General features: G+C 37.9%; 1 protein-coding gene across 2 annotated transcripts in view; it reads right to left on the bottom strand.

Annotated features, from left to right (window-relative positions):
* TNKS (tankyrase) overlaps positions 1 to 26,912 on the bottom strand; it is a 127,942-nt gene that overhangs the window by 18,097 nt on the left and 82,933 nt on the right. For both annotated transcript variants that reach the window (XM_068187316.1, XM_068187317.1), the window contains exons 6-17: positions 25,859 to 25,953; positions 22,815 to 22,881; positions 22,203 to 22,389; positions 20,127 to 20,248; positions 17,561 to 17,652; positions 17,391 to 17,469; positions 8,590 to 8,761; positions 7,312 to 7,391; positions 6,162 to 6,307; positions 5,052 to 5,217; positions 2,165 to 2,384; positions 1,785 to 1,894 (exon numbers count right to left, since the gene is read on the bottom strand). In XM_068187316.1, the coding sequence (XP_068043417.1) occupies positions 1,785 to 1,894; positions 2,165 to 2,384; positions 5,052 to 5,217; positions 6,162 to 6,307; positions 7,312 to 7,391; positions 8,590 to 8,761; positions 17,391 to 17,469; positions 17,561 to 17,652; positions 20,127 to 20,248; positions 22,203 to 22,389; positions 22,815 to 22,881; positions 25,859 to 25,953 (1,536 nt within the window). The remainder of the gene's footprint in view (positions 1 to 1,784; positions 1,895 to 2,164; positions 2,385 to 5,051; positions 5,218 to 6,161; positions 6,308 to 7,311; positions 7,392 to 8,589; positions 8,762 to 17,390; positions 17,470 to 17,560; positions 17,653 to 20,126; positions 20,249 to 22,202; positions 22,390 to 22,814; positions 22,882 to 25,858; positions 25,954 to 26,912) is intronic.

Below are 26,912 nucleotides of genomic sequence, written 5' to 3'. Positions count from 1 at the left end.
AGATCTTTCTTGTGCAAGACAGCAAAGAAAAAAAAGCAGGTAGTCAAAATGAATGGGTAGGAGCATGAAACACTGAAATTTTAAGTAGAGGCACAAAGAATTGCCAATGGATTTCCTTTTTCCCCTCAATGGCAATTAAGTGACTCTTTGCAGCTCTCATAAAACAGCTTGGTCTCTGAACAAATGTGGATTGAAAATACTGCCAACTTTATTTTTCCTCTCTGCCAACCTTTTAAAGCAATTGCTCTTCCTGTGATTTTTTTGTCACAGAAAGCCCTATTGAGGGACATACAGCATGAAGTACTGGGTGGGAGAACTGAAGAAACTTTGTGAGGAAAAGGCAGAGCCTGTGAATCTTGCCAGCTATGAATGTGAAACCACTACTCCTCTCCTCTCTACCTCCCATCACAGAGATCTGAACAGGCTGATGACAGCTCAGAGAGAAGTGTGGGATGCCAGGAAAGGTATGAAGCAACTCTTAACTAAATAAGCTGATGGAAAAGCACCAAACACTGCTTTTTTAACGTTTCCTAGAAGAAGCAGGGCAATCAGGTTAGATTGGCATTATGATTTTTAGAAATGATAATTGGCTAAAAGCAATCTCTGACATTTCTCTATGCCAATAAAAAATGGTTTGGTTTTGTGTAAAATGCGTGTTTTATCACACCAAAGAAACGAACACAGTTTTTCCAACATAATTTGTCTCTAGATCTTAGAAACATCCTGGGAATTAATGTTTAAAGGCAGATGCAGATAAACAATAATACTTGGTATCAAGACTCTGTAACATAAAAGAATTCTGTTCTGCTTTCTAATCTTTCATCAGGATTTGGGGCATTTTGCTCTTTGGGACACTGGGATCCTAGAGTGATGTAAAGAACCAATACAAATGGCATAGATTGAGTTCCACTGATGCTCTTTTAAAAACAAGGTGGACACTGCACCTTTTATTTCATTTGCTCTCAAACAAAAGCAATCATGGTTCTGTTAGGGTCACCTGTTCCAGATTTTGCTGTACTTGTGCCAGGGCCAGGTAAGTAACAGACACAGCATATAATGAGACCATCAAACCCAGTACTTCATGATTCTCTCTGACTGTAAGCACAGTGGTAGGAGCTTCTCAATCACCGTCTCTGTATAATTATTTACAAGATACTTCTTTCTCACCCAATCCACGACTAACAACTGCTTATAAGCAATCTATTAGGCATCTGTGCAATTGGGACACAGATGCTTACTCCTATATGGAGGAAAGGGGGCCTGCTGCATCTAAAATGGTTTGAATATGTCACTGCACCCCTGCAGCAGATGGCTTGCCCTGGAGGACAACCACATTACAAACACAGTAGTCCTTCAACTCTAGCAACAGATTCCTACCAAACACCAGCTGTAACACACCTCCACGTCCCTGTCATCATCTGTACACGATCCCCTGGTATTTTTCTCTTCTTTCCATCTAAGTCTTTCAGAGACAACTTGAGGTCTTTTCTGTTTCGAGTATCACCCCAAACTGTTCAACCCTGTGCATCTGCTTGCCTGCATAAAAGCTACATTGTAGTGATCTTCCCAAACTGCAGCATTTAACTGCTACAGCACACCTGAATCTGTGCCCTATTTAATGTGTAGGACTGCAAATAGCACTCACAACAGCAACTTAGCCAAACAAATACTTCATCAAAACCTGAACTGTGTTCACAGCAAAACAGCTGCAAAATAACTGGCTTTGGATATGACTTCAAAGAGTCACTTGCTGTTCTACTCATGGCAAGACTGCCTGCACCTACCCCATAGGATGCTGCATTGTGTAGGGGAATTAATCCTCCTTTGTCCTGGGCATTAACATCAGCACCATGCTCAAGAAGGTATTCAGCTACTTCCAAATTGTTGTAACCAGCTGTAGAAAAAGCACAGGAAAAGAAATTAGGTATTAGGACAGCTAAACTAAAGAAAAGTATTTGACAGAAAAGCTAAGGCAATTTTTCAACTGCAAAAGTTCCTCTTCCCTAGTAATTGTATTACCTCCTGAAATATGGTGCCATAGTTAACTCTTTGTACAGGACAATTCTCTGTGAAACGCTTCCTATACCAATCCTGATTTTGGCAAATTACATCTGTAGACCTACCATAAATATACAAGCCTTGAAAATCTGGCAACTTTACCCACCTGCAAGATGCAATGGTGTTGAATTTCTTCCCTGGGTGTCTCTGCAATTGATATTTTCTTGAGTGCACAGCTTCTGCACTCGTGCCAGGCACCCCTTCTTGGCAGCATCTAGCAAGGCAGCATCTCCTCGCAGTAAGTCCTGGATATCTGTGTCCCCTTCTTTCACCAAATCTAAAGGAGTGTTCCCATCTCGGTTCTTTTTGGTTGGATCAGCTCCATGCTGCAAAGAGCAAATGGAATGCTAGTGTCACAATCACGCACAGAGCAGTGCACATGTGTCACTATTTTGTGACAAAATCCCAAATAAAATGGGATTTTGCAGACCTACCATAATGAAGTAATAATTGTATAGATTAGTAGGCACAAGAAAATAAATTCAGAAGTCTGAGGCCTAAGAGCACTAGTCTGAAACACAGCTGTGTGAATCTCAATTCCACAGGCAAGAATGGCAGCCCTTTGCAAGAACTGTACCTGCTCTACTTGCAGCTGAAATATGTTCAGGAGCATTTCCTGCATATAGCTATTTCTTACTGTCACAGCAACATGAAAGGAAAGCCAACTGCAAGGATCTTGCTGCCAGTCCTCCTCTTCTCCCAAAAGCTGGCAGGAATCAAATGGCTGGCAGAGGTATATCCTGAACACAACCTTCTGAGCTAGCAAAACCAGGCTCTGAGTTTTGCTAAATGTCACCCTGATATCGAAAGGCACTCGTTTCAGAAGGGAACTAGCAAAATACTTTTCTCTACACTTTCCAGTAGTCAACAGCACCATCTTAAGCAGTTTACAGGTCTTTGGAGAAGTGAAAAAAATTTTGGTGGACAAATGGAGTTGGATGACTGCTGGAGTGTATCTGTGCTGGTAAAACATGTAGATCAGGCAGTGATAAGAACACAGTATTGGAGCACTGGGGGATGAGAAGGGGAACATACAACTATGTAGAGCATATGGTGTGAGTCACGTCCACATTCAGTTTTGTGGGAGGACAGCTCCTTCCCTATTCACTCTCAGCAGCAGTGGGAAAAAACAAAGATAGATAAAGCAGAGGCAGCTGCTGGTGCTAGAGTTCTCTGGCTGACCTCTTCAGAATAGTCAATCACAGTGGTCCAATTCCTGCCAGCAAGTCTACCCTGCCATTTCCCATTGGACTGGGAATGAGAGAACAGCAATGGGAGAACAGAGGGAATTAACTGCTTTGTATTTGGAAGCAGTACAACTATGCTCGTGGTGCAAAGGATGAAGAGCAAGGGGCAGAAAGGACAGAGTATTAATTACACAGAACCAGTTTCCACATATATGGTTCTTCTAGTAAGAGAGCACTCTTCATGCAAAGCTTTTTAATCTGCAGTGACTTCTCTAAGACATGACCTGAATTCCCTTAATTTGAAACTCATCAAGATTGAACTATTCAAATATATCCCAAAATAAATATCCAAATGAAGAAGCAGTGTCTTCTGAGACCCCTTCCAAGGCACAGAAACAAATGAAGGTGGTCTTTTCAAAGAAGGGTGATTAAAAAGACATTGTCTCCAAAATGCCTGTTTATTTTTGTTTCCTTCTTCAAGCAGATCAGGAGAGAAGGAGCGCAAGTCAGGAGAGGTCAAGCTCAACATCCACAACTCAGCAGAACTGACAACACTGCCAGACACAGCAGGAGAAACCCTGAGTAAACTGCAGTGTGAGCACATATCCACAGACTCCCAGAGACTTTACATCTGTGTCACCTTAAGGGCATATTTAGCTCTTATCTTGTGAAAGAGTGAATTTTAAAAAACTAAATTTCAGCACTTTTCTATTTCCTGTTGTACGTCCATTCAGGATCCTCTGAAGACAAAATATAAGTAAATTCCCCGTGGAATGACCAGAAAAGGACAGAGATCTTCAGTGTTTATAATGCAACACTGTGCTTGAGAGATTACAGGTGTTCCTATAGCTTGAGCTAACATCTCCTTTAGGGTGTTCCTTCTAGGCCACCACCATGCCAACTCCACAGACATCTCTTAATATCTCCTGGTTTCTGCTGTAGATGTGCTTCAAACTATCATTCTTTTCTCTCTGACTGCTGTTTTGGTAATCAAGTGAAATAATTAATGATATAGGAGGGAAATAGTGGGGCTTTGCAGCAGCAAATGAAAAGTGGCTGGGGTAGATCCTCATTATTTTAAGACTATCCATATTCTGACTTTCTCCTATTATAAATGTTGTGCTTCAGAGAGACATAAGTAGGCAATGCTGAAAGAGGAAATGAGATTGTCAAGAAACTCTACTCTAGCACCCCCTTTCATCCTCTCATGGTAGGATGTGACCTTATGTTAAGAAGTTTCTCAAACTCATGTTTCTAACTGGAAATATCTTTGCATTACCTCATGCTTTTTAGAGGTTCTTCCTCTAAGTATAATGAATATTTATGCCACAATATATTAACATGCATTTCCTCCAGGAGCTTGATAAATTATACATTAACATAACAGTTTTAAATTTCTCTCATACTAAACAGCATTTAGGACCTACCTTCCGCTATTGCTCTGTAACACACACTTGCATAAGTATTAACAGAATTTACTTAAATGCAGTAACTATTTCAGAAAGGGATGGATAGGACAAGGTAGGGAGTTCTCATTTTCACATGAATTCAGCTGGTTTTTCTGGTTTCAGAGTCTTGTCCTGCTTGGCTAACAGTATTAATCCATGTGCTGGAAACAGTACTTGTACTTATGATTCTTTTTAAGTCAATGATATTACACAAGAAACCATGTGAAAATTGCAAGATAAAAACTGATTCAAAGATACCACAAAGAATTCACTGAGTGCAATTAACTTTGCATTAATTAATCTTCAGAAAAAATAAATATATATGCATTTAAAGACATCTGAGATCTTCAGCACATACTTTTAAAAGCAGTTTGCAGATTTCATATTTTCCTTTTGCTGCTGCTTCATGCAGAGGAGTGAATTTCCACAGGTCTGCCACGTTGACAGAAGCACCGTGCCTCACTAGGAGTTCAGCTACTTCGTAGTGTCCATAAGAACAGGCATTGTGCAGGGGTACTAAGCCACTAATCAAAGAGAAAGCATTAATAGCTAGAGACTAAAATCCTACATGCAATCAGTAGATAAAACTCCCACTGTCACCAGACATTATTGCTATCTTTCAGTCTTTCCAGTTTTCATGGTTTTATTACTCTATTAAAAAATCAATTAAAACTTAATTATCCTCCTTTAGTTGTCATCCACAAGACTTTTAAATACTTAGCAAGCTCCAATGTTACAGCTTCCACAAGCAACTTCAATGCTGTTAATAACATACAAAAATTAAATTGCAAGACTCACAGTTAGTTGTTCTGAGTTTGGATATTTGAGTGCAAATCTAAGAAAGACATAACACTATATAATATGTTTGAAGTGCAGTTATTAGTAAGTACTGTACATCTGACAGATACAGAAAAATACCCAAACACTTCTTCCAGGGTAAGCCTGAAAATACAGTATTGGAAATTTATTATCCCCACCGTGAACTAATATAGGGAGTAAAAGAGTGAACATAATCATGCTGCTTCACAACTAATGGAAAAAGATGTATATGCTTTATATCATTTAACTGAGTATTAACTGTAAAAATAACTAACTTAATAATAAAAGCACACATGATTAGAAAAATGCCCAGAGACAACCCTGGTATTTTACTTCATTTTATTCAAAACTAATTTTAGATCACCTAAAACAAATTAAAGGCTGCTTTTACACAAAACAAAGTCTCCAAAATGGGCAAAAAGGGGAATAGAAGCATCATGTATTACAGTGCCGTGGCTTTTCCAGAAAGCCAAGTATGCTGTAATGGTCTATAAACCTCCCTACAGGAACAATGCAGAACAAGGAGGAAAGAGAAAAATTTTCAAGAGAAAAACACCATGGTCACTGAAATTTGAAGTAAAATGAATAGGTGGGATACAAGTCTCACACTAATAGAGAACAGCAAAACATATCAAGGAATGAAATGTACCCTTTATCTTTGGCATGCACATCTGCTCCATGGTGCAAGAGATACTCCACCACTGATACACGGTTATATCCTGCAGCAAAGTGCAGTGGTGTTGAATGACGGCCTTCCAGATCTCTGCAATTCACATTCTGAGGGCTGCAAAGTTGCTGTGAAGAGAAAAAGAACACAAAATCTAGTACAGAACAAAAACTAACAAATAAGGAACTCCCCAAAACCAAAGAGCAACAACAAAACATGAAACAAACAAACCCAAAAGAAAGTAACTAAATGAGCACCTTTAAAGACCCCAACACAAAATTTGATCCACTTGTACGAATTTTTTAAGTATCAGGAAATTTCTTTCCACTTATGTAAAGTTAAAAAAAAAGCAGCTCTAAATTTACAGCTGAATGTACTTCTATAACAAACAAGACTTAAATGATGGAAGCAGTGTGAAGATGTGCCTAATGTATAAGAAAGGGTGAACCTCTACAACATCAATACCAGGCTCAAGGACATTTAACTTTCTCCAGATATATTACCATTTCTGGCCTATGCTGCCTTCAGAAAACAAGAAATATTTAGCTTAGCAGTCAAAGGAGCTGCTGGTGCACAAAAGTGCTGCTGTCTGAATATTAATGTATATCATGTTGAAGTTCAAGATGGGAAAGTTGAACAACAGTCCATCTGCAGGCTGTTTTGTCCACAAACCAAATACAAAAAACAGGATCAAACCTTCCTGTGATGGTGGGATTCCATGGCCTGACCCTTCACCTTCAGATTAAGGATGGTTTAAAATATTAAGTCTGCTACCTGTTAACAGTATTTGCTTGCCATCGATTGAATCATGCACCTGAGGGCTTGTTTCTACTAAACTGTGATTCTGAGACTCACAGAGTCCACTTCAAAGAATTATGGCTACATCTGAGTCCATCGAAGACATGACTGTGTGAAGGACTGGCAAAATAAACAAGCAGAAACCCAAGAGAAACACACCTCAGTACATCTTAATGTACTACCTTCTAGAAGAAAAAAAAGAGATCCATGACTTCCCATTTTTTATGATTTACCATTCATTGGACACTGCTTCCACAACTTGTGTAGCAGAGGCTTCCACAAGCCTTGCACAGCAATGCCAAGTAGAAAATTCACATGAACCGTTCAAACCTACCTTCACAGTTTCCAAGTCTCCAGCTTTGGATGCTTCTAACAACCGATAATCCACATCGGATGTGCGCACAGGTGTACTTTCTACATAGGGAAAAAGATAGCTTAGGATTACTTAGGATACATAAGTTGTATTAACTTGTGCTTAACATATTGTCCAAAGTTGGGGGGAGGGGGGTGAAGTGTGGTTACTTGTGAAAATGCAGCTGGGGTTGTGATGTTCAAGTTCATATTGCCAACATGTCTGAATAAGGAGCTTTAGTTTTAGAGCAAATCAGTCAGATTTTGACTCTAAGGCTGACATGATTCTGCCAACATTCTTCTCTCTGAATCTACATACATACATTCATGTGCACATTTTAACAGGTAACACTACCCATGTAACCAGTTACATCTCAGGAGTGGGCACACTTCAAAACAGTCCTTCCTTGCACTGCTGTAAAATGCTTTTCCCTTGTTTTGTCCTGTTTTAAGGCAATATTGTTGAAAACACTAGAGGAAATGGAGTTTCTAGCTACCATGTGTCTTCTCATCTATCTGGATATCTGCCTTTGTTTGACTACCTGCGTGTCTAACTGTAAGGTGAGTTATTTGCTCTTTAGTAGCTATTGATGCCATTATTCTTCTCTGTACTTGCAAAAATTCAAATTTATTGTGGGTAAGAGGATGCAAACCCTTAAGGACTTATATGAAAAATAGCGGCACGCTCTTCAAACATCTATTAATCTTTTTAATGGAAGATTAAACTCATTATTACCTAGGCACTATCCAGAGCACTTTCACCATAAAATCTTTCTCTACTGGACAAGCAAGAGATTTGAAGTACAAGTTCACACAGTTTAGCAATAATCAGTGTTTTTCTGCCAGTAACACTCTGCTTCTGACTGCTGAAGTATGGAGCACCTAACAGGTTGGCTGATGCAGGGAAAAAGTTTGCTTACATGCTCAGCAATATTCCAGTTGCCTTATAACTTGCTATCAAAAGAATCCCAAAACTCCCCACACATATGCCTTCCTACAATCTCCTTGCACAGGAGCATATTCTAGATCTACAAGATGGTTATTTTCTTCCTGATTTGCACAAAATCACTGAACTGAGAAGAGCTGTTTATTTCTTTTCTGACAAGTGTCACACAATACATACTGTAGTTGTGTGCACTTGATGGCAGAAAGGAGAGATGAGCAAAATACTTCAAGTCTCTTGCATCGAGAAAGAAACAAGATTCAAAGCTGTAAAGGGAGAAGTTGAAGTTCAACTACACAAGCCTTTACTTTTACCCACCACTTAAGATCTGTTGCACTGCTTCATTTCCCATCTGTGCTGCTGTGAAGCCTTGCAAAGAGATGATGGAGGGATCAGAGCCATAGCTCAGCAACAACCGGCAGGTTTGCAAGTGCCCTGCTAACGCAGCCCTGTGCAATGCTGTTTGACCAAGTGTGTCCAGTGCATTCATCTGAAAAAGCAGCAGCAATATAAAATAAACCACTGTTGTACTTCAAAGGCTGCACCTGTCCCTGTCCTTAACAAAAAAGAGCAATAAGAAGAGTTTTCCAGCATACAAATTTACCTATCAATTCTTCAGCACTGCAATTAAACAAAACCAAATGACAAAACACACAAACACTCTAAAGGAAAAGTAATTTCCCACAGATGTTTTCCTATCTTTTAACAACAAGGTTATTTGTTTGCATGGGTAACAAACAATATAGGATCCCCAGCACCACACTTTAAATCGTGATCAAGCTTTTGACAAATTTGATGAAGATCAACCTTGTGCAAGAAAAGAAACACTATCACAGCGGGAGAAAGAGGTAACTTGACATAAATTGTTACCAAACAATTCAAAGATCTTACAGCTTTAAGGAAATTACCATCTGTCATTGTCAGAAGGAGAATAACTCAACATTACCCAGTACTAAGAATTAATGCAAAACAAAGATGTCAAATGAAGAATTCTATGAAGGAGTCGGGAGGTGGGGGAGAAGTTGGATGCAAACATTTCCTCCTCACTTTTTGTGCCTTTACATGAATATTAAGTATAACTGGATATAATTCTTTTCAATACAAGGCTGTATAAACAGGCAAAATGGAGTATAATTTTCACAGAGTATGATATGATGGAAACACATCTGTCTGTCAAGATCTAACAGCAGCTAAATAACTAGAAGCATCTTTCCCAGTGCACTATCAAAAAAAGGAAGAGAATAATAGAGAGCTTTAAAAAGTGGAAAAACACCCCCATGAAAATAACCTTTCAAGAAGATACTCTGTACCTGCTCTGTACCTAGCAGCAATTCATGACAAATTTAAATGTAAATGCCCAACAGCTTTTTTACCACTTTATGAAATACAGAACTACTCTATAGTCTCTGCAAACAACTTAGAACCTGTTATCTGTTTCCAAGCCTACAGATTTCAGGCTGTGAACTGCATGCATAATAAACTTCATTACTCTATAAAATCCACCTTTTTACCTTCTCAAAATCTTTGTGGTGACAGCAAACAAAGGTTTTGCTTGTTATTTCTCACCTAAAATGCAGCATGCAAACCCTACTACCCTTCTATGAAACCAGTGAAAAAGTATTTTAGTTAAGACATTAATTCTATAACTAAATAAAATTTAACTAAAACTAAATGAAATTAACTATGCAAAGATCTACTACCAGATAGGGAAAAAAAAGTAAAATACCTGCAAATACTGCAATATCAAGTCACAAAAAAGAACAAAGAACAACCAAACAAGAGGAATGTGATTCGATATTGTCTGAAATTATTTTACAAACTGATAGGGTAAGAATTTCTCAGATCACAAACCTTTCTTGCAGCAAGATGAACAGGAGAATAGGTGTGCTTTCTTCTAACTGCACCTAGCTCATGCCACTCTAATGGGATTGCCCTAAAAGTTTTGTTTTAAATAAAAAACTTACTGCTATCATAAATATTAACTAGATGCTGAATGTCCCAAATCCATCATTTTGTTCAGATGATGATCCGCATCTGTTTCAGGACACTGGATACCTTTCACCACTGATAAGGGCACAGATGTAAGCAGAACTCTGGGGCTACACACATTTAGTGATGGTAAAAGCAGAATGAAACTAAATTTGTGGATTCTCAAAGTAGCTGATAATGCTCTGGTTCATCCAAAAACGAAAATCATAAATAATGTATTCTTTAATACTGACTTCCTGTGTTAAAGAGGCCTGTACTGAACAAACTGTAGAAGCAATAGCAGCAAGGCATTCACTGTGTGCAATTTGATACTGACTACATCCCTGGAAAAAATGTTAATATTCATTTGAAAAGAACACTGTCAGAGTCATCAAAGCCATCATCTCATGTGTCTTATCCAGGTCTCATTTCACCTCTAAACCATTATCTTTCCCAACAATCAATTCTTCTGGCAGAAGAACATCAGCCATTTGAAGAAATACCTGCTTCCTTCTGAGACAAAAAAGGCTGCAGCTGACTGAGGGATGCATGCACCAAATGCAGCTGCTCTTTACCTCAGGAGCAGAATTGGGCTTTGCAGGACAATTTCATTGGGAATATGTTCACTTTGGGGCAGATCTTCTCTCACCAATATTGCACCACTTCTCTAAAACCAACCAAAGAATATACTCCAATAAGGCTTAAAGCAAGAGAACTTCCTTACAAATGAAAATCAACTTAAGCACAACAAACTGAAATACAAAACTGAGATTAAAGTCTTATAAAAACCAGACCTGGTAAGACATATGCCTGGGTTAAACAATGTTCAATACCAGGTCCAAAACCATGTGCCCTTTCAAATTCAAAGTCTAAACTCTGTTTAATAAAAATGTGAAATATGCAATGTGTACTGCTTTAACTGTGCCCTGAGTAGCCAGATTGTTCCAGCTGCACTTACTAAAAAAAAGAAAAAGATATCAATTTGGTCCCCTTTATAGGCAGTCTGAAATTAGAAGGCTGTAGCTCTGAATTATCTTACAGACAAGTTTACATCAAGGAGTTAAAAATTACAGGTTTGACAGTTTTAATCCACAGCACACTGGCTCTGGATCCAATTTCTTCACCTTTTAGCATGGAAGCAGTCATTTCATTGCTCAAAATGCAACATAAAAGCAGAATACAGTTATCAATTCAAAAGAGTTTTTAAATAAGTGGTTTCAGAGAAAGATACTGATCTAGTCAGTATTACCCAATGCAGACTTCCTTCTGTTCTCTCCTCTCTCTCCCTTAATTTCCTTTTCTCCATCCTGAACAGACACAGTAGAGAAATGGAAATGGTCACATATCATCAGACTAGTGAGATTTCCCCTTCCCTCACTGCTGCTCTCTTGGAGCAGTGTACACGGTTAAGGCAATATTCCCTTGGCTGCCAGGCACTTGTGGCAGCTCAACAGCTCAGATCTGTTCAGGAAACATTTTTCCAAGACTTCATAATCATATCAGCTTTCTATCAAGATCAAATGTCCTAAGTATTCCTCCTGCTCTTTGACACTACAAACAGCAGCACAAAAAGCAACAACTTCTAAGCACTGTGATTTTCTCTGTGAAATCTTTCTAAAATATGTACATTCTAAAAATCACATGTGAAACTTGTGCTCTGCCAGCAGTTCCATATCACAGTACCTTCCCTGCAATGCAAGTGCTCTAAATGCTCTTCTCCTGCATTAATTCTGAAGACAAGCTTGCAGTATGTCTTTTGTCTTGTCTTCTGTCCTGGGATGACTTTATGATGCTTGTATCCCCATTCATTTGTTTAACCCAGCAATAAGTTTTGCACCTTTAAGACTGGTTCCAAGAGCAAAGTGGGGAGAAAAGAAGAGCAGAGGGCTCCTCCAAAATTTGCCCTAAACCAGGACATTGTCTAACAACAAACATAGAAGTTAAGCAGCATTGGTGACAATTTCAATCTCAATCAGCAGAAAAAGGCAGGTGGAAAAAATGGTCAGTTTTACTACGAAAGCTCCTATAGGATTCAGTCAGATGTTCCACAATTACCTCTTCTGCATAAAAGCTTAAGATTAAGGTCAGGACATTTGGATGTGTAAGCAGTGAGAAAAGTTGAACCAGTCAATCACAACAGACCACACAGATCTTTAAGCTGTTAACCACCATAGTCTAGAACTTGCTGCATTTCTGAAAGGCAATTTAATTTTTCAATTCTTACTGTTCCCTGAGAAAAATCATACCTCTCCCTGAAATGTTGGAAGTGAATATGTTACACAACAAGGTTATTCAAAAACACTTCAGTTTGTTGTGTGGGTCTAGATAGATGGTGAACATTTGCAAATCCATGATCTCGAAAGGCTGGCAACATGCTACTCCAATGCATGGAAATAACTGCATTATGCAAAGATGCATAAAGCAAGATCCTCCCAGCAGAGCAGAATGAATTAATTTCTGCTACCATCATGAATAGGGACACTATCTCTCTGACATGACCTTATAAAGGCTCATTTTCTCTTGCAGAAGAGAGGCATATCATAATTAAAGAGCATTCATCATCATCTCTGCACTTGCCCAAGATACCAGTGAACTCACATGCTTGCAGGTCTTTCTTTCCAACAATCTTTCCAGTTCAGAAAATACTCGAATCCTTTACTTCTGCACTGCTAGAAAGCCGAGTGTCTTTCTGAATACATTAATTTCCCATGTGTCTATAAATTTGGATAACAACTTAGTCATATGAAATATTCAGCTATCTAGAAATACAACAAAACAGGACAAAATGCACTTTTTCACTAGTTCACCACTTTCAAATTAATTTTTAAATTAAAGATTTTGATCATCTTCAAAGATAAAATCATGGCATTTGAAGATTTGATTATGGGTCTAATAAAAATTGTTTATGTTTGAGGATTCTTTGAAGATGTTCTGCTTTTATTTTTCATATGGTACTTTGAGAGTATTCCACATCAAATAAGCAGTGGTGTGAAATGCTGTCTCACAAAAACAGGGCAGGCAAACATGGAAAAACTGGCATTTAAAACCACAAATATTTATGATCAACATTCTTGAAGACAAGTCTAAGAAACCCCAAGGTTTCTCACCTGCTCTTTAAATTGACAGTCAACTTCTGCAAACTCAAGTACCAAGCTAATGAAAACATCTTCCACGGAATGTGTGTTGATTAGACGTAACATGCTGATGTACAACTAACATGCACAAGGACTTCTTCACAGCTCAAATTAGGAACCTAGTCTGTCCTGTCAGTAAGGGCCAGCAAGACACAGCAAAAAAAGCAATTTATGGTTAATTGCTTGCCAGTAGGTTAATTCTTGCCAATACAAATCACAGAATATCCTGAGTTGGAAGGGACCCATCAGGATCATCAATGGTCCTGTCTGCACAGGACACCTCAAGAGTCACACCATGTTCCTGAGGGCATTGTCCAAACACTTATTGAATTCTGTCAGCCTTGGTGCTGTGACCACTTCCCTGGGGAGCTGTTCCAGTGCCCAACCACCCTCTGGGTGAAGAACACTTTCCTGATATCTAACCTAAACCTCCCCTGACACAACTTCATGCTGTTCCCTCAGGTTCTGTCACTGGTCACCAGAGTGAAGAGACTGATGTTCTCACATGTTCTTTCTGTAAAATAAGTCTCGATCAAGCACATGTTATTCAAGCAGTCCTTCACTGTTTATTATCATCTAACATACTTCAAACAGCAAATTTACCTAGTGATAACATTATGGATAATTAAATCCAGCCCCAAGACACAAACCATCCCCTGTTCATCCCAAATTCCCTAAAGCAGTCTTTATCATGCTTTAGCCCTTTCCATAGAACAGAAAAAGGCTACACATACAAACTTCACTGTATGTGAACTCACTTTTCTGACACTGCTGCTTCTCATGAAAACAGAAGAATTTCCTATAAAATGCTAAAACAATCCCAAATTATTTTCTATCTACAGAACTTCATATGACATTGTCTCCTAGAGCTGGTTATTTTGTGGATCAGGTGTCTGCCTTTTGTCATGGTATTTCAGAAGAAGAAAGTTCTACTTTCTTTGAAGCCCTAACTACACATCTTTTTCAAATTGTTACTCTCTCAGTAATCAATAGTGGTTTCCAGAAGGGGGATTAAAGCTGGCTTTAACAGTACCTCTCATTTGACAGAAGAAACAGCTGCGAAGTGAAAAAGCCCTACATTATAGGTGTCATCCAATGGTTCAGTAAGCATTTTGTAAGAGATCACAGTGAAAATTTTTAAATTTTTATTTTATATTGAAAAAATAGTTTGATGGAAGAACTGAACATTTTGAAAAGGGGAAGGCTGCTTGGTGTCTGGTTGTGGGATAATTTTGTTTTACTATTTGCATTAATGACTGTGGCACAGGAGAATTGTGCTGAAGGGAACAAATATAAAGTATTAGCAAAATCAAGATTCTCTGTGCACTGCAAGATTTCAGGAAAGATCTGAGTACTACTGTCTCATACCTATTAAAAAGGCAAATATGATCCCAGTATGCATCAGTCAGGCACTTACAATAGAGGTATGGAAGTGCCATCATAGAAGGCAGTGGTGGAATAAATTCTATTCTTGTTGCCTGAATGCCAAGATTTCCTCTGGTGCTAGTCAAGAGAAGGGGTTATAAGGATTAATAGGAAAGGCAACATTCCCTTATGAGGGAAGATTAGGTGTTTGAGGCTTTTAGCCTACCAAAACAGAGGCTAAGAAGAATCAGTTTGCTCAATGCAAACACCTTACTAAAGAAAGCATCAAATAAGAAGAGAGGTATTTAAAAAGCAGGAGGATGCAGTTCAAAGAACAAATGGATCTTCACTGGGAGGCTGCTATCACAGGGAGACTAGATTCACCAGCTCATGATAACCCTCTCTTGTAAAAAATATAACCAGACATGGTCAAAGAGCTTAATATATCTGATTACATCTTATTAAGTAACTAAAATGTAAGACACAAAAAGAGAAAACATGAATGAAAAACTTCCAAACACACAACAAAAGAAAAACATCAAAACCCATATCATGATTCACGAATGAAAGCTGCCATGTTACAACAGCCAGAAACAAAGAAATCCAAATGTCAAGAGTATCTGATGAACCGAATGCCCACAGTCAAAGCATGAGCAAGAGGTCAAACGATAATATACAAGCAAGACAATTTTAGAGTGATTAAATATGCCTAGTTAACTAACTAATACTCTTGAGCATATCCCATCTGGGAACTTCAAAGTGCCTCATAAAGCCTTAATGATCTACCTCTCATTAAAAATTATGGGTGCATTGTTTACTGTTTTACAGCTAAGAAACTTTGGACGCTGATCCACTGCACTATGGAAATATGCACTTAATATTAACTTTGATTAGTCTCCTGCCATGCACTTAAGTACTTTGCTAGATCAGAAATGTGAATGGCCTATCCTCAGAATAACATAGGATATGGGATATGAATGAAGAAGGAGGTTTAATGATCACTAGGTACCTCTATTTGAACACTGTTGATGGAATAAACGACAGAACACACCACTCAGCATCATTCTGTAGATAACTGTGCACCACTCAGCACCATTAATCAGTTCACAAGTGACTCATGGATCATGATTTAGGAATCCCTGCTTCATGAGATAAAAGAATTACAAGCTAACATCAGAATGTGCTACTGACAAAACAAAATGGGTTCATTCTAGTAAGGATGCCATCTTTGAGCTTACTCCTAAACCTGACTACAACTGAGATAGATTTTCAAAGGAGCATTCATTAAAATAAGGAGAGTACAGCAGCAGCACACAGAAGCTCCTTGTATTTCAAAGCAGGTAGTACTTTGGTATCAGTACATTTGGAACTCCAGCATGTCCAGTTCAGTGCCTACCATCAGTATTGAACTCCTGTGCAAAAGCAGATCCATAAAAGTTATGAGTTATCTATTCCTATGGCAAAATGATTTTTTTTTTACTTTCAGTGCATAGGTATGCTACTAAGAGTGAATCTGGGAGAATAATAACCAATAGTTTTAATGATTATAATCAAGAACTTTGGCCCTGCTTTCCCCCTTAGGCAAAACTTAGTAGTCACTACTGCATTAAGACTCTCAAATACGATCAACTCTGCTGTGGAATTGTTGTTAAGCTATTTTATGATGCCATTAAAGTACTATGGAAGTCAATAAGAAATCTGGCAGTGAGCTCTTATACAGGCTTATAAATTAAAACTCATTGTTTCAAAATAAAAACACTTAGCTGTGCATACAACTACATTGCTCATACCTCCTATCACAGCAAGAGTGACACTTGATTGCTATTACAGGCAATAACATAATACAACAGGTAATAATTCATAACAATGAGCTCTTCATGTCTAGCTCCCTGAATGGAGAGGAAGAGTTAAAAGAGTAATCTGAGCCCCATTCAAAGTGAAAACAAGGAGATCTTTTATATTTTAGCCAGTGCAAAGAAAGTATCCATCAAGAAGAGTTTCTGAGAAAATTAAGTAGCGATGTATATCATTACCATGAATATTAAGTTTGCTGCTCAAACTTGGAGAAAGATCATTCTGAAACACTTTTGAGAGATGGTTAAACCACATTCTAAATAAAGTTAGTTATACCTTCCTCTGCCTTTAATAACTTGCTGAACAATGTGTTCACAAGCTCACAAATCACTTAGGTCAGCACCTATCAATAGCTAAAGGGCACGGCAGAACAATCTGACCCTGAGAATAAGAAGCAAGCAAGGGCTAAGGAATACTCAGCATTAGGGTACTAAACTCAGTGTTATTACCCTCAGCCATTGGATATTTTCAAGTCAATAAGATAAAGCAACATGAGGAACTGAGATAACGACATTTATTAGAAATTATATCAAGGTTCATTAAAAATGAACCTTTCATTAAAATGAAAGGTAGGCTCCTAAAGCCTGTATTCAGTTACTTGGAGAGAAGTAATTTTCAAATGGGATTCCTGAGGATCCTGTACTTATTTCAGATAAAACACACTTCAAGGTTAACACAAAATGCACAAGGCACACAGAATAAAAAGCAACAACTACCACAAAACTTATGTGATATATAATCAATATAACCCTTCTTCTTGCCCTTTGTCTTAAATAAAATACATGCAAGTATATTTACCTTTGCTCCATGTTTATGCAGAACTTCCATGACATCATTATGAGCTTTTTCAGCTGCAACATGTAAAGGTGTCATGAAACTAGAGGGGAGAAAGAAAAGTGATGTATTAGTTTTTCACATTCCTAGTATGACAGAGGCCTTTGGAAAACTCAAACATTTCAGAAACCTACTCTTTGTTTTTCTCGTTTACATTTGCTCCTTTCCTGAGCAACAGTTCTGTAACTTGTTTCCTCTTCGGATGCACAGCAGCAACAGCACAGTGCTGCAAAAAAAGTAAACATAAAGTATATTTCAACTACACAGACGATAAAGAACTTTAAAGATACATTACTTCATCACTTAATTATTCTGCTAAAAACAGACTACAAAATTTACAAACAGAATTCATCATACTGAACAAAATACAGGTTAGTGATCAATGCTAATTTATTCTACTCAGAAAAACAATTTTAATTTTAAAGCAATTTGTCACTTAGGAAAAAAGCAGTATGGTCCCAACTACATTTACCAGCTATCAGGACAAAACTGACACATAATGAACAAAGGAGGGAAAGACAGAGTTTGAAACAGCCTAACTTTTTACAGAGGGTCTCCAAAGGGGTCTGTAAGGATTCTGCTGCAGTTGTCAAATTGACAGGACATGAACGTAACTTTGGTTCTTCTTCTGTTCCAACGCCTACTGACCTTGTTAATGGCCATTTGTGTCATGCACCCAACTACAGATTATGTAATAAGCAAACAGGCAATACATTTCTCTTAGAGTATCTTTCTTCCCTTGCTATGAGAAAGACACAGCCTTCAATACAGGGCTTCTCAATGCTCATGCCTGCCCTTGTGGGACCATACAGCCCTTTGCTAGATGCAATTATTGTCCTAAATGTGGCTGGCATCTGTTGACTTCTCAACAGTGGCCCTATCAATGCATTCCTGAAGCATGGAATTACCAGCATGGTTCCAGCTGAGATTAAATACCCAGCTTTAAAATCAAGTCCAGAAATGCTTATTTCAAGTTTGGACACCTCAAGATAACAGACTACGAGAAATAGGATAAACTTTTGGATTTTTCTGTTTATACTTTTACCCACGTTTTAAACCAGTAACTCATAAAAGGCGGAAAGTCTCCTGGAAGAGTTCTCTAACTTTCCAATAGCAAAACAATAGCCTTTACAATTAGACAGACCCCAAACCCAATGCTAATAGGTAGCACTAGTACCAATAACCATCTTTTATCCAGTTTCAGCCTTCATTATGAAGTAACTTTCACTCCAGCTTCCATACTGCTGTTAATCAGCAGGGCACACCCAAATTTTGCAAAGGCAAGCTTTCTAAATAACCATTAAGGTCAAGTTTTGCTGTGATGCGAGGCAGCATTTTTAAGTCTTTGCAGATAATAACCTGTGTCTATTTCCTGTCTATATGATAAACAAGCCCTAAAACACACAAATGCTGAAGTATTGCCGAACCTCAAAGCAACACTAAAACCTATGTCAGGTGCTTGCTTTGGCCTTTTAGCTAACACAGCAGAGACCCCAGTGGCCCATGGAAAATGTTGTCATGCTTAGGGCAGAAATAGCTCAGTTAGATTACACATAACCTCATCTGATCCTGGAAGCCAAGTCCTTTCATTTGGACTGGTGATAATTTGGAAATCTCATATATAGCAGCCAAAAACTGAAAAATCACAGTCAAGCGCTTAGTGAACAGTGAACCAAATACATCAATAGAGCTAAAGTATTCTATTTGGTCCAGCTGTCTCTGCAGAATCAGCAGGCAGAAAAGAGCAAAGAACATCAGAGGACTATGAAGTGATCATTACACAGCTAAAGAGATGCCACAAAGCAGCAGCTGATACACTCAGAAAGAAAAGGATAACATAATCCCAAATTTCATACTGTCTTCACATTCAGCCTATAAACCTCTATTCTCTATCATGCTTCTAGCTCCAGGCAAGGATGCTGAGCCCTCCACAGAGGAAACAGAGCATATGGATGCTTGGTACCCAACACGCCATGTTCTGATCACAATGTTTCCCATACTAAATATGCAGTTGCATGCCTGCAGCTGAGACCTACCACTGGGAAGAAAATGTTCCATTGGAATAAAATACCATAACTAGAGTGGTTTTAATAATACCATCAGTCTCAGCTTCAAAGTTTTCACTACATCTGGGATACTGGTTGTGCTCTTTGCTTCCACTGCTTCCTTAAACAATTAATTGAGAGCAGGATAATGCTAGGAAAGTCTCAAAAGAGCCCTGTTTCTACAGCTAATGTGACATTGTCTGTGCTATTCCAAACTTGTAAGACTCCATGATATACACCTATTTTCACCACAATTTTACATATTCTATGAAAAAAATTTGTAATCCAGGTTTGCTCACATAAAACAGGAAGGAAACACTGGGCTACTGAAATAAAATTTAACCCTATAAAAAACCACAGCAACAGTCCAACAAAAAAAAGGGTTTATAGGAAAAAATGCAAGAGAAGTGAAAAATGAAAAGGTGAAGAGTGACTGGACTTCTGTAATCTACCAGAAGAAAGGAAAAAAGTGATAAAATAAATTATATTATGTTCTTTCTATATAGTGATTTTATTTAAGTATAGAAAAGTGTTCAATGCCAAATTCTCTATCTCAGATGATGAATGTATTTTCATACTGCAGAAATAAAACTCCTTGACTCCAGGCTCCCAGCACATTTATCATGAAACAAATGGATTGACTCTGTAATCTCACCAGTGCAGTCTCATGCGACTGTGGCTGCTTAAAATTAATGATCTCCAAAGCAAGTGTCTTTTTCACTTTGGCTAGGTCTGCCTCTCTGGCTGCTTGCAGTAGAGAGTGTCCTTTGAATTCATCTGTTAGAGGAAAAAGACACATTTAATATTCAGCAAAATGTCACATTTATAAATGTTATTGCAGAAAGACAGCTATACTCAGTAAGAGGAAAGAGGAGTGCTTCTGCATGTCTTCAGGTGGCAGCTGACCGGGGACACAGAACATGAAAGAAGCTTTGCTGAAACCAAAGGGATATGCTAAAGGATAGGGGAAGCTATTCCTTGAGTTAAATCCTTATAGCTTTTCCTCCTTTTATCCTCCACCCACTTGACATTAAATGCTTATGTGACCTCTACATTACCCACGTCTGTGTTCAAATAAGCACAATGATATGAGCTATTCTTAAGGAAATAAAGCATTACAGTTGCTTTTCAAAAACTTTATTGTATTTGCAGGACAAATAATTCAATGTAAAGTATATTATGTATATATAATTTCTATAAAATTATAAATAACAACAAAATCAACAATAATATACATATAAAATACTAAACTATTGGTCTTAAAGCAAACTAACTAGCTAAGCATTTGAAGCCAGTCTGCTCCAAAGATGAAACAAGTTTTGATAGCAGGTATATCTTTGCAAGTACAGATCACTAATTTCGTTATTTCCAAATCTTGTTTAGCTCAGCAACTAGTTCAGTTTTAAGTAACTTTGAATTTGAAAATAAGTGTTTCTCTCAAAATGTTCAGACAAAAGGCAGGTTAGCAAAAATTTATCTGAGCCTGGGAGCTAGAAAAAAATACCTCAATTTCAGTAAAAATATAAATATTTTTGTTTCGTAAGTAAGCTTGAAATCCTAGGTTTGTTAACCTAGGGGCTTTCTTCTCCCACCTTTGTTTTAATGTCTGGTTTAAATTTCTTTGTAAGCAAAGCACTACTCAAAGCACAAATGCAAATAAATCTTGAAATAACAAATATGATGTAACTTTATTCCCCAAGTATAAGATGAAATAACTCAAGAACATAAAAACATGATATTTTGGGATGCAAATACAAGCTATCCCATCAAGATACTGTCAAATTTGACATAATGCTCACATTTGTTTACAAATTTCAGTGGATGTTAATGGACATGAATCTTCCCTCATTGCTCTTGAAGGACTCTAAATACACAAAAAAACTGAAGTTTAAATTGAATTTTTTTGCTTGTTAATTTAAATAAATGCTAAATTAACCTTCCTCAGAGCCACAAGCTACAGCCCAGGACTCAGAGTAGAGAAGTACCTAAAAGATACTAATGCCCTTCTCTTTTCTTCTAGACCAAAGCTTTCTGCTGCACATGATCTCACCATCTGCCCCTGCAAAGAACAGTGACTAGACTAAAACCTAACTAGCTGTGATTATGAGTAGTGCAGGATCACATTATTAGTGTCTGGGGGCTTCTGTTATACTGGAAAGGTGAGAGATAAAACCAAAAACTTATTTATAATTGAGATTCTAATTCTCAAGTTTTCTGTAACTTCATAATGCTCTGTTTCCATATATGTCTCATTTAATTCTTTTTTACATTTTATAAGAGTCAGAAAATAAATCCCCCAAAGAGGGAAAGCGACGGCATACGAATTAAAAGTCAAGATGAAACGTCTGTTTGTAAACAGCATAAGGATTGCTACAAAAGAAGGTGATGGAATTTCCATCTCCAAGGTTGCACACCAAAGCTACCTACCTTCTCTAAGTTTCTAAATGCAATACAGAGCCTCAATATAGAGGCTCCTGTGTGACTGAACTGGACTTTAAACATAAAAAAACCCGAAGTCACCGATTCAGCAGTGCCTTAATAATTCTAAGCTTCAGAAAACCAGGCAAGATGACAAATGATGTATCAGAGGTACCTGTGCACTTCAAAGCACACGCACAGCTGCCGCTGCCCTGCTGCTTTGCATCCACTTCTGAAGCTTGAGGACGGTGACGTGAAAGGAAAGCATCCCTTTCCACCCACCACCAAGTGTTTTCATTCTGGAAACACTTACAGGTCAGTCTCTCCCTGAGCTCAGGCGTTGGAGCCATGTCAACCGCACTCTTGCCGTGGCAGTTGACCAAGGTGGGATCGGCGCCGTGGCTCAGCAGGAGGGAGCAGACCTCCACACGGTTCTTGGAAGCAGCCTCATGCAACGGGGTGAATTGCCAGAGGTCCATAGCATTCACACAGGCACCATGCTAGCACAGCAAAAAAAGCCTTGGATTAGGAAGAAATCATCTTCAAGGACTAAAAAGCTTACAAATTTTCATTTTATAATAAAAATTGGTTCAAATCACTCATGTATGAACACACACACAAAATTTAATTAAAAATACCGGCATACACAAAAATACCATTGAATCTGTGAAAAATAATTGGAATTTTTATGTCAGCTAATTTTTGAACAGAAAAATTAAACTCTACTATCAGTCCAAAGAAATCAGATCAAGAAACAAACACATATACTGTTTCAAAGACCTATAGCTGCAGGCTTCTGAAATGACAATATGATGTTTGAAACCTGTTACTATCAGGAAAAAAAATCTTACTTTTCAATTCTGATATAAACAGTTCATCTAACACATCTAAATCAACAGTTATTACTTTCCATCCTTCTGCTTACCTTAAGCAGCAGCTCTGTAACCTCATAGTGTCCATAGGAACAGGCATTATGAAGAGGCACAAGACCACTGCATGGAAGAAGAAGGCAAATGACAAAATTTTTTAAAGTGGCATTTTTAAGGGAGGAACAATTTTCTCCCTACAAAGATGAAAAGATCAAATTAAAGTCAGAATATTTTAAGTAGTTAAGCATTTAAAAATTAGGATTTGCAATCTAATGAGAAAATATGACTTCCTCAAACAACAAATTATTTAAGAGTGGCATTAAAACTTGGGGTTTTGTTGCTTGGTTTTTGGAGGGTTCTTTTGTTGTGGGTTTTTTTCTTTTGCCTTAACAGGCCACAAATATTTAATCTACCATTAAGACTAGCATTAACTGGCTTTGACATGATCTTTCTTGAAGCTATTAAGGAGGGGGAAAAGTCCCATTCCACGTTCAATTTCCTCAACAGTGTTCTGCTTCTGCCTAAATAGGAACTCCTGTTTAAAATGCTATGTGAAAGGCAAAACTCCCCAGATAACATTAACTTAACTCCTGGGTATTTTATGACGATGTACAAATATCCAGGGAAAGCAGACTCAAATTGCTGCTCTAGACTGTATAATGACCTGATTTTCCTCCATTTTTTTACAGTACAACCTATTTAACTGTTCAAGATACTTCTAAGAGAGTCCCTGTAATTTTTGTAGTGTTATATTACTGCAGGCCATACTTAAAAATGACACTAGCAAAATAAATAACAGAGATTTAGTCACAAGCACAAGATGTAATAAAAGTCATGCATTGAAAAGGAGATGTGAGATGGGCAATTACTGCAGAGGACAAAATGAGTTTAATTCAAGCCAAGCATGACAGGCTAGTTTTGGCTCAACAGATCAGTACACATAATACATGAAAACCATAATTAACCCCATAATACCTATGAAAAATACAGGGACAATTCCCAGGACTGCAAAACCAACTCAGATAATTAGGACAGCAAGCAGTAGACTGCAATTAAATAAACTTAATTTTAAGGTGGATGCTCTCAGAAGCAGCAACACATTTGTCACAGGAGAGGAAAATTTGTTTGGGGAAAAATTTTTCCATCTGTTTTTCCATCAGAAAAAGACTGGTTTTTCCATCATTACTTTTCTTAATTACAACTTATGGGTGCATGTGTGAGACAGAGAGACACTACCCATTCCACAGAGCACTCAAAAAACCTGCTCCCTTCCAAAATAAATTATGGCCATCTCAGAGGACTGAGGGCTTCAAGGCCTGTCAGCAAAGATAATCCTGCAGCAATGCACCTGGCCACTTCTGCAGCATGCCCTCCCCTTCCCTCTTCCAGCACAACAGCTGTAAGGGAAAGGAAAGACCAGTGGAGAAAGAGCTGCTTCCTAGCCTGGGCTTCTCCTTGGGAGTAACTAGAAATGGTGACCATTTTGAACATACAGAACAATTCCTAAGCACTTTCTCTGAATTGACTCCATTGAAGAGAACCTAAGAGTTCTATAAAATCAATGTAGCCTAATTTAGCTCCTTAAATGAAAAGTGACAGTTATTTATAGCCTATTTACTTATAAATTATGTATAAATAAGAAACAGCAAGGTAAAACAAAACACCACTGATTCTAAATGTGTGGTGCCACTAAAAAAAAAGTGGGAGCTTACTAGGATGTTGGATGTTTCTAAATATGCTTGGGTTGTTTTTAAGTTCAGTACAGAGTAAGTATTGAAAGGTTTTCCTTTCTTTGTTTGCTTTCCTTCCCCTCCTGCTCCAGCCCCAAGTTCAAGTTCAACTTAACTACCACTCATAAATTCCAAGCAAATTGTTCAAAACTCATTGCAGCATCTACACTGGAATTTTCTACCAACCAATGCTGAAATTTTGCAAAGGTACAAAAGACCTTCCACCTGCTTAAATAATGCTGGATCTACCTAGACAGGTATTATATGGAGCTTTACTGTAGGACTTTTGTGGTTTATTTTTTGTGGGGTTTTTTTGAGGGGTGGGGTGAAGCTGTTTTGTTGTGTTTTCTGTTTTTTTGGGGGGGGGTGTGGTGTGTTTTGGTTTTCTGTGGTTTTTGTGGGGGTTTTTGGGTGCATTTTTGTTTTTTGACTAGCATAGTATGTCATTATGCATTTAACAACAATACTGTTTAAAAAAGCCATTGGGGTGAACGGACAGATGAAAGAGCTACAATTAGTGAAACTTTAAGAGTTTAAGTACACTTAGGACTGTTTTGGAGAGAAAGGGGAAAAAGGAAAGAAGCTATGAAAATTTAAAATCTCTTCTAACACTAGGCTGGACTCAGCAGAAAATGAAAATACAGGAAGTGCCTCACATTTGCTGCTGAAAACAGCACACACACATACCTTACTTCTATGGATTCTGAATGCAAAATGTATGCCTTTAACTAGGGCCCCAATTTCTACCATGTTAGGACTAAGCCTTCCAATCCAACCATCATGAAAATCATCATCTTAGAGATCAGAAATGTATGGCTGAGAACAACGCACAGATTTCAGATTTATAATGTCAGATTTCTGACTGCTGGGCACTTTGCTAATCTTACATAACAACCACCCTTAATGCAAAAATAGAATAGTTTAGCCTCTACTATATCTTGATTTTTGCTGTCAGCTTCAATGAAGATAGATCTATGAGGATCACTAGTTGTGAGCACATGAGCATTATTGATGTTACTTGGAATTACATCCATATATGTGAAACAGGCTAATGAGACCACAGATAAGTTTTTCAATGCACATCTTTCACTAAGCCCTTGTATCTTCTCCCCATCACCTCTCCAAAAATAATGCTGTTTGTCCATAATTTTAAAGGGTAGTCTGTGAATGGAAGCAAAGCTCAAAGTTTGGAAAAATTTTTAAAGGTGTAAAAGAAGCCTTAAAACAAGTGTAACCACCACTAATCTGAAGCACACTCAGATTTTGGAAGCAAATACCACGTTCTTAGACAACTATCTGATACTGTGTTGCAACATGAACCAAAGAAATCATTCTCTATCTTGACTAATAAATCAATTCATTTTACATACCCTTTGTCCTTTGCGTGTACATCTGCACCATGCTGAAGCAGAAGCTGGACTATTCGAACTCTGTTGTAGCCAGCTGCTAAGTGTAAAGGAGTGGACTGTAAAACAAAAGAAGATGAAGAATGGGAGCCACATCAATCTGAAGTCCTGTACTTCCTGCCACTGAAATACTTAGTTATTCTTATACATTGCATCAAGATAAGTTAGTGTATCCTTCTGTGATTAGCTCAATTAACAAATACACAGCACATGCAGACCTCTCCTGTCAAACCAAAAAAATGTGCCTTAAGGTGGGTAAGAATACAGGCACCCCCAAGGCAATAACAGCCTCTTAATTTAAAGCTAATTTTAAAAATCATTATCATCATCATCACCTCTGCACCAAAAAAGTATCCATATGTGTTCTGTACTGTGCTGTGGTAAGACAAATAAAATTGTATGCAGCTGGCAGTTTCCTGCAAAATACAGGTCTTCAACCATAATGCACCTTGCTGCATAATAACAGAGTAATAACACCTTTCTCCATAGCTAATCCATATGAATTTTAACTGAAAGCTTTTGAGTTGAGATGACAACAGTAATTCCCCTTGAAGTTTATTTTTTAAAGCTTTTTATTATGAAACAAATTTTGTGTACTGTCTCAGCCTGAGGGGACTGCTTTCCTACAGAAATGGATGATGTTGTTTCCTCCTTACCAAGGCTGAGAAGCAGAGGATTTTAAAGGGATCTTTGCTGCAATTTATTTTGTGGCATGCAACCAAATGATACAATTTTCTCACAGTAAAACCCCACACATAAAGCAGCTTGAAACATGGGAAAATGTACATATCTCACTGTATTGTGCCAAGTATAGATTTAGTGTCAGCATTAAAACATCGTTAAACAGTATTACAAGGGGAGATGTCACATTTCACTATTATCAAGAGGTTAAAAAACAAAAAAAATCAAGACAAATGGTCTCATCTGTGATAAACAGAAATACTATATATCCATAAACAGTATGGATTTCCAGGAACACATATATAATATGTCCATAACTTGGGAGCAGTCTGTATTA

The sequence above is a fragment of the Anomalospiza imberbis genome, chromosome 4, assembly GCF_031753505.1.
Source record: "Anomalospiza imberbis isolate Cuckoo-Finch-1a 21T00152 chromosome 4, ASM3175350v1, whole genome shotgun sequence".
NCBI lineage: Eukaryota > Metazoa > Chordata > Aves > Passeriformes > Viduidae > Anomalospiza > Anomalospiza imberbis.
The sequence above is the reverse complement of the archived record's forward strand: the minus strand, read 5'-3'. Positions and strand labels throughout refer to the sequence as shown.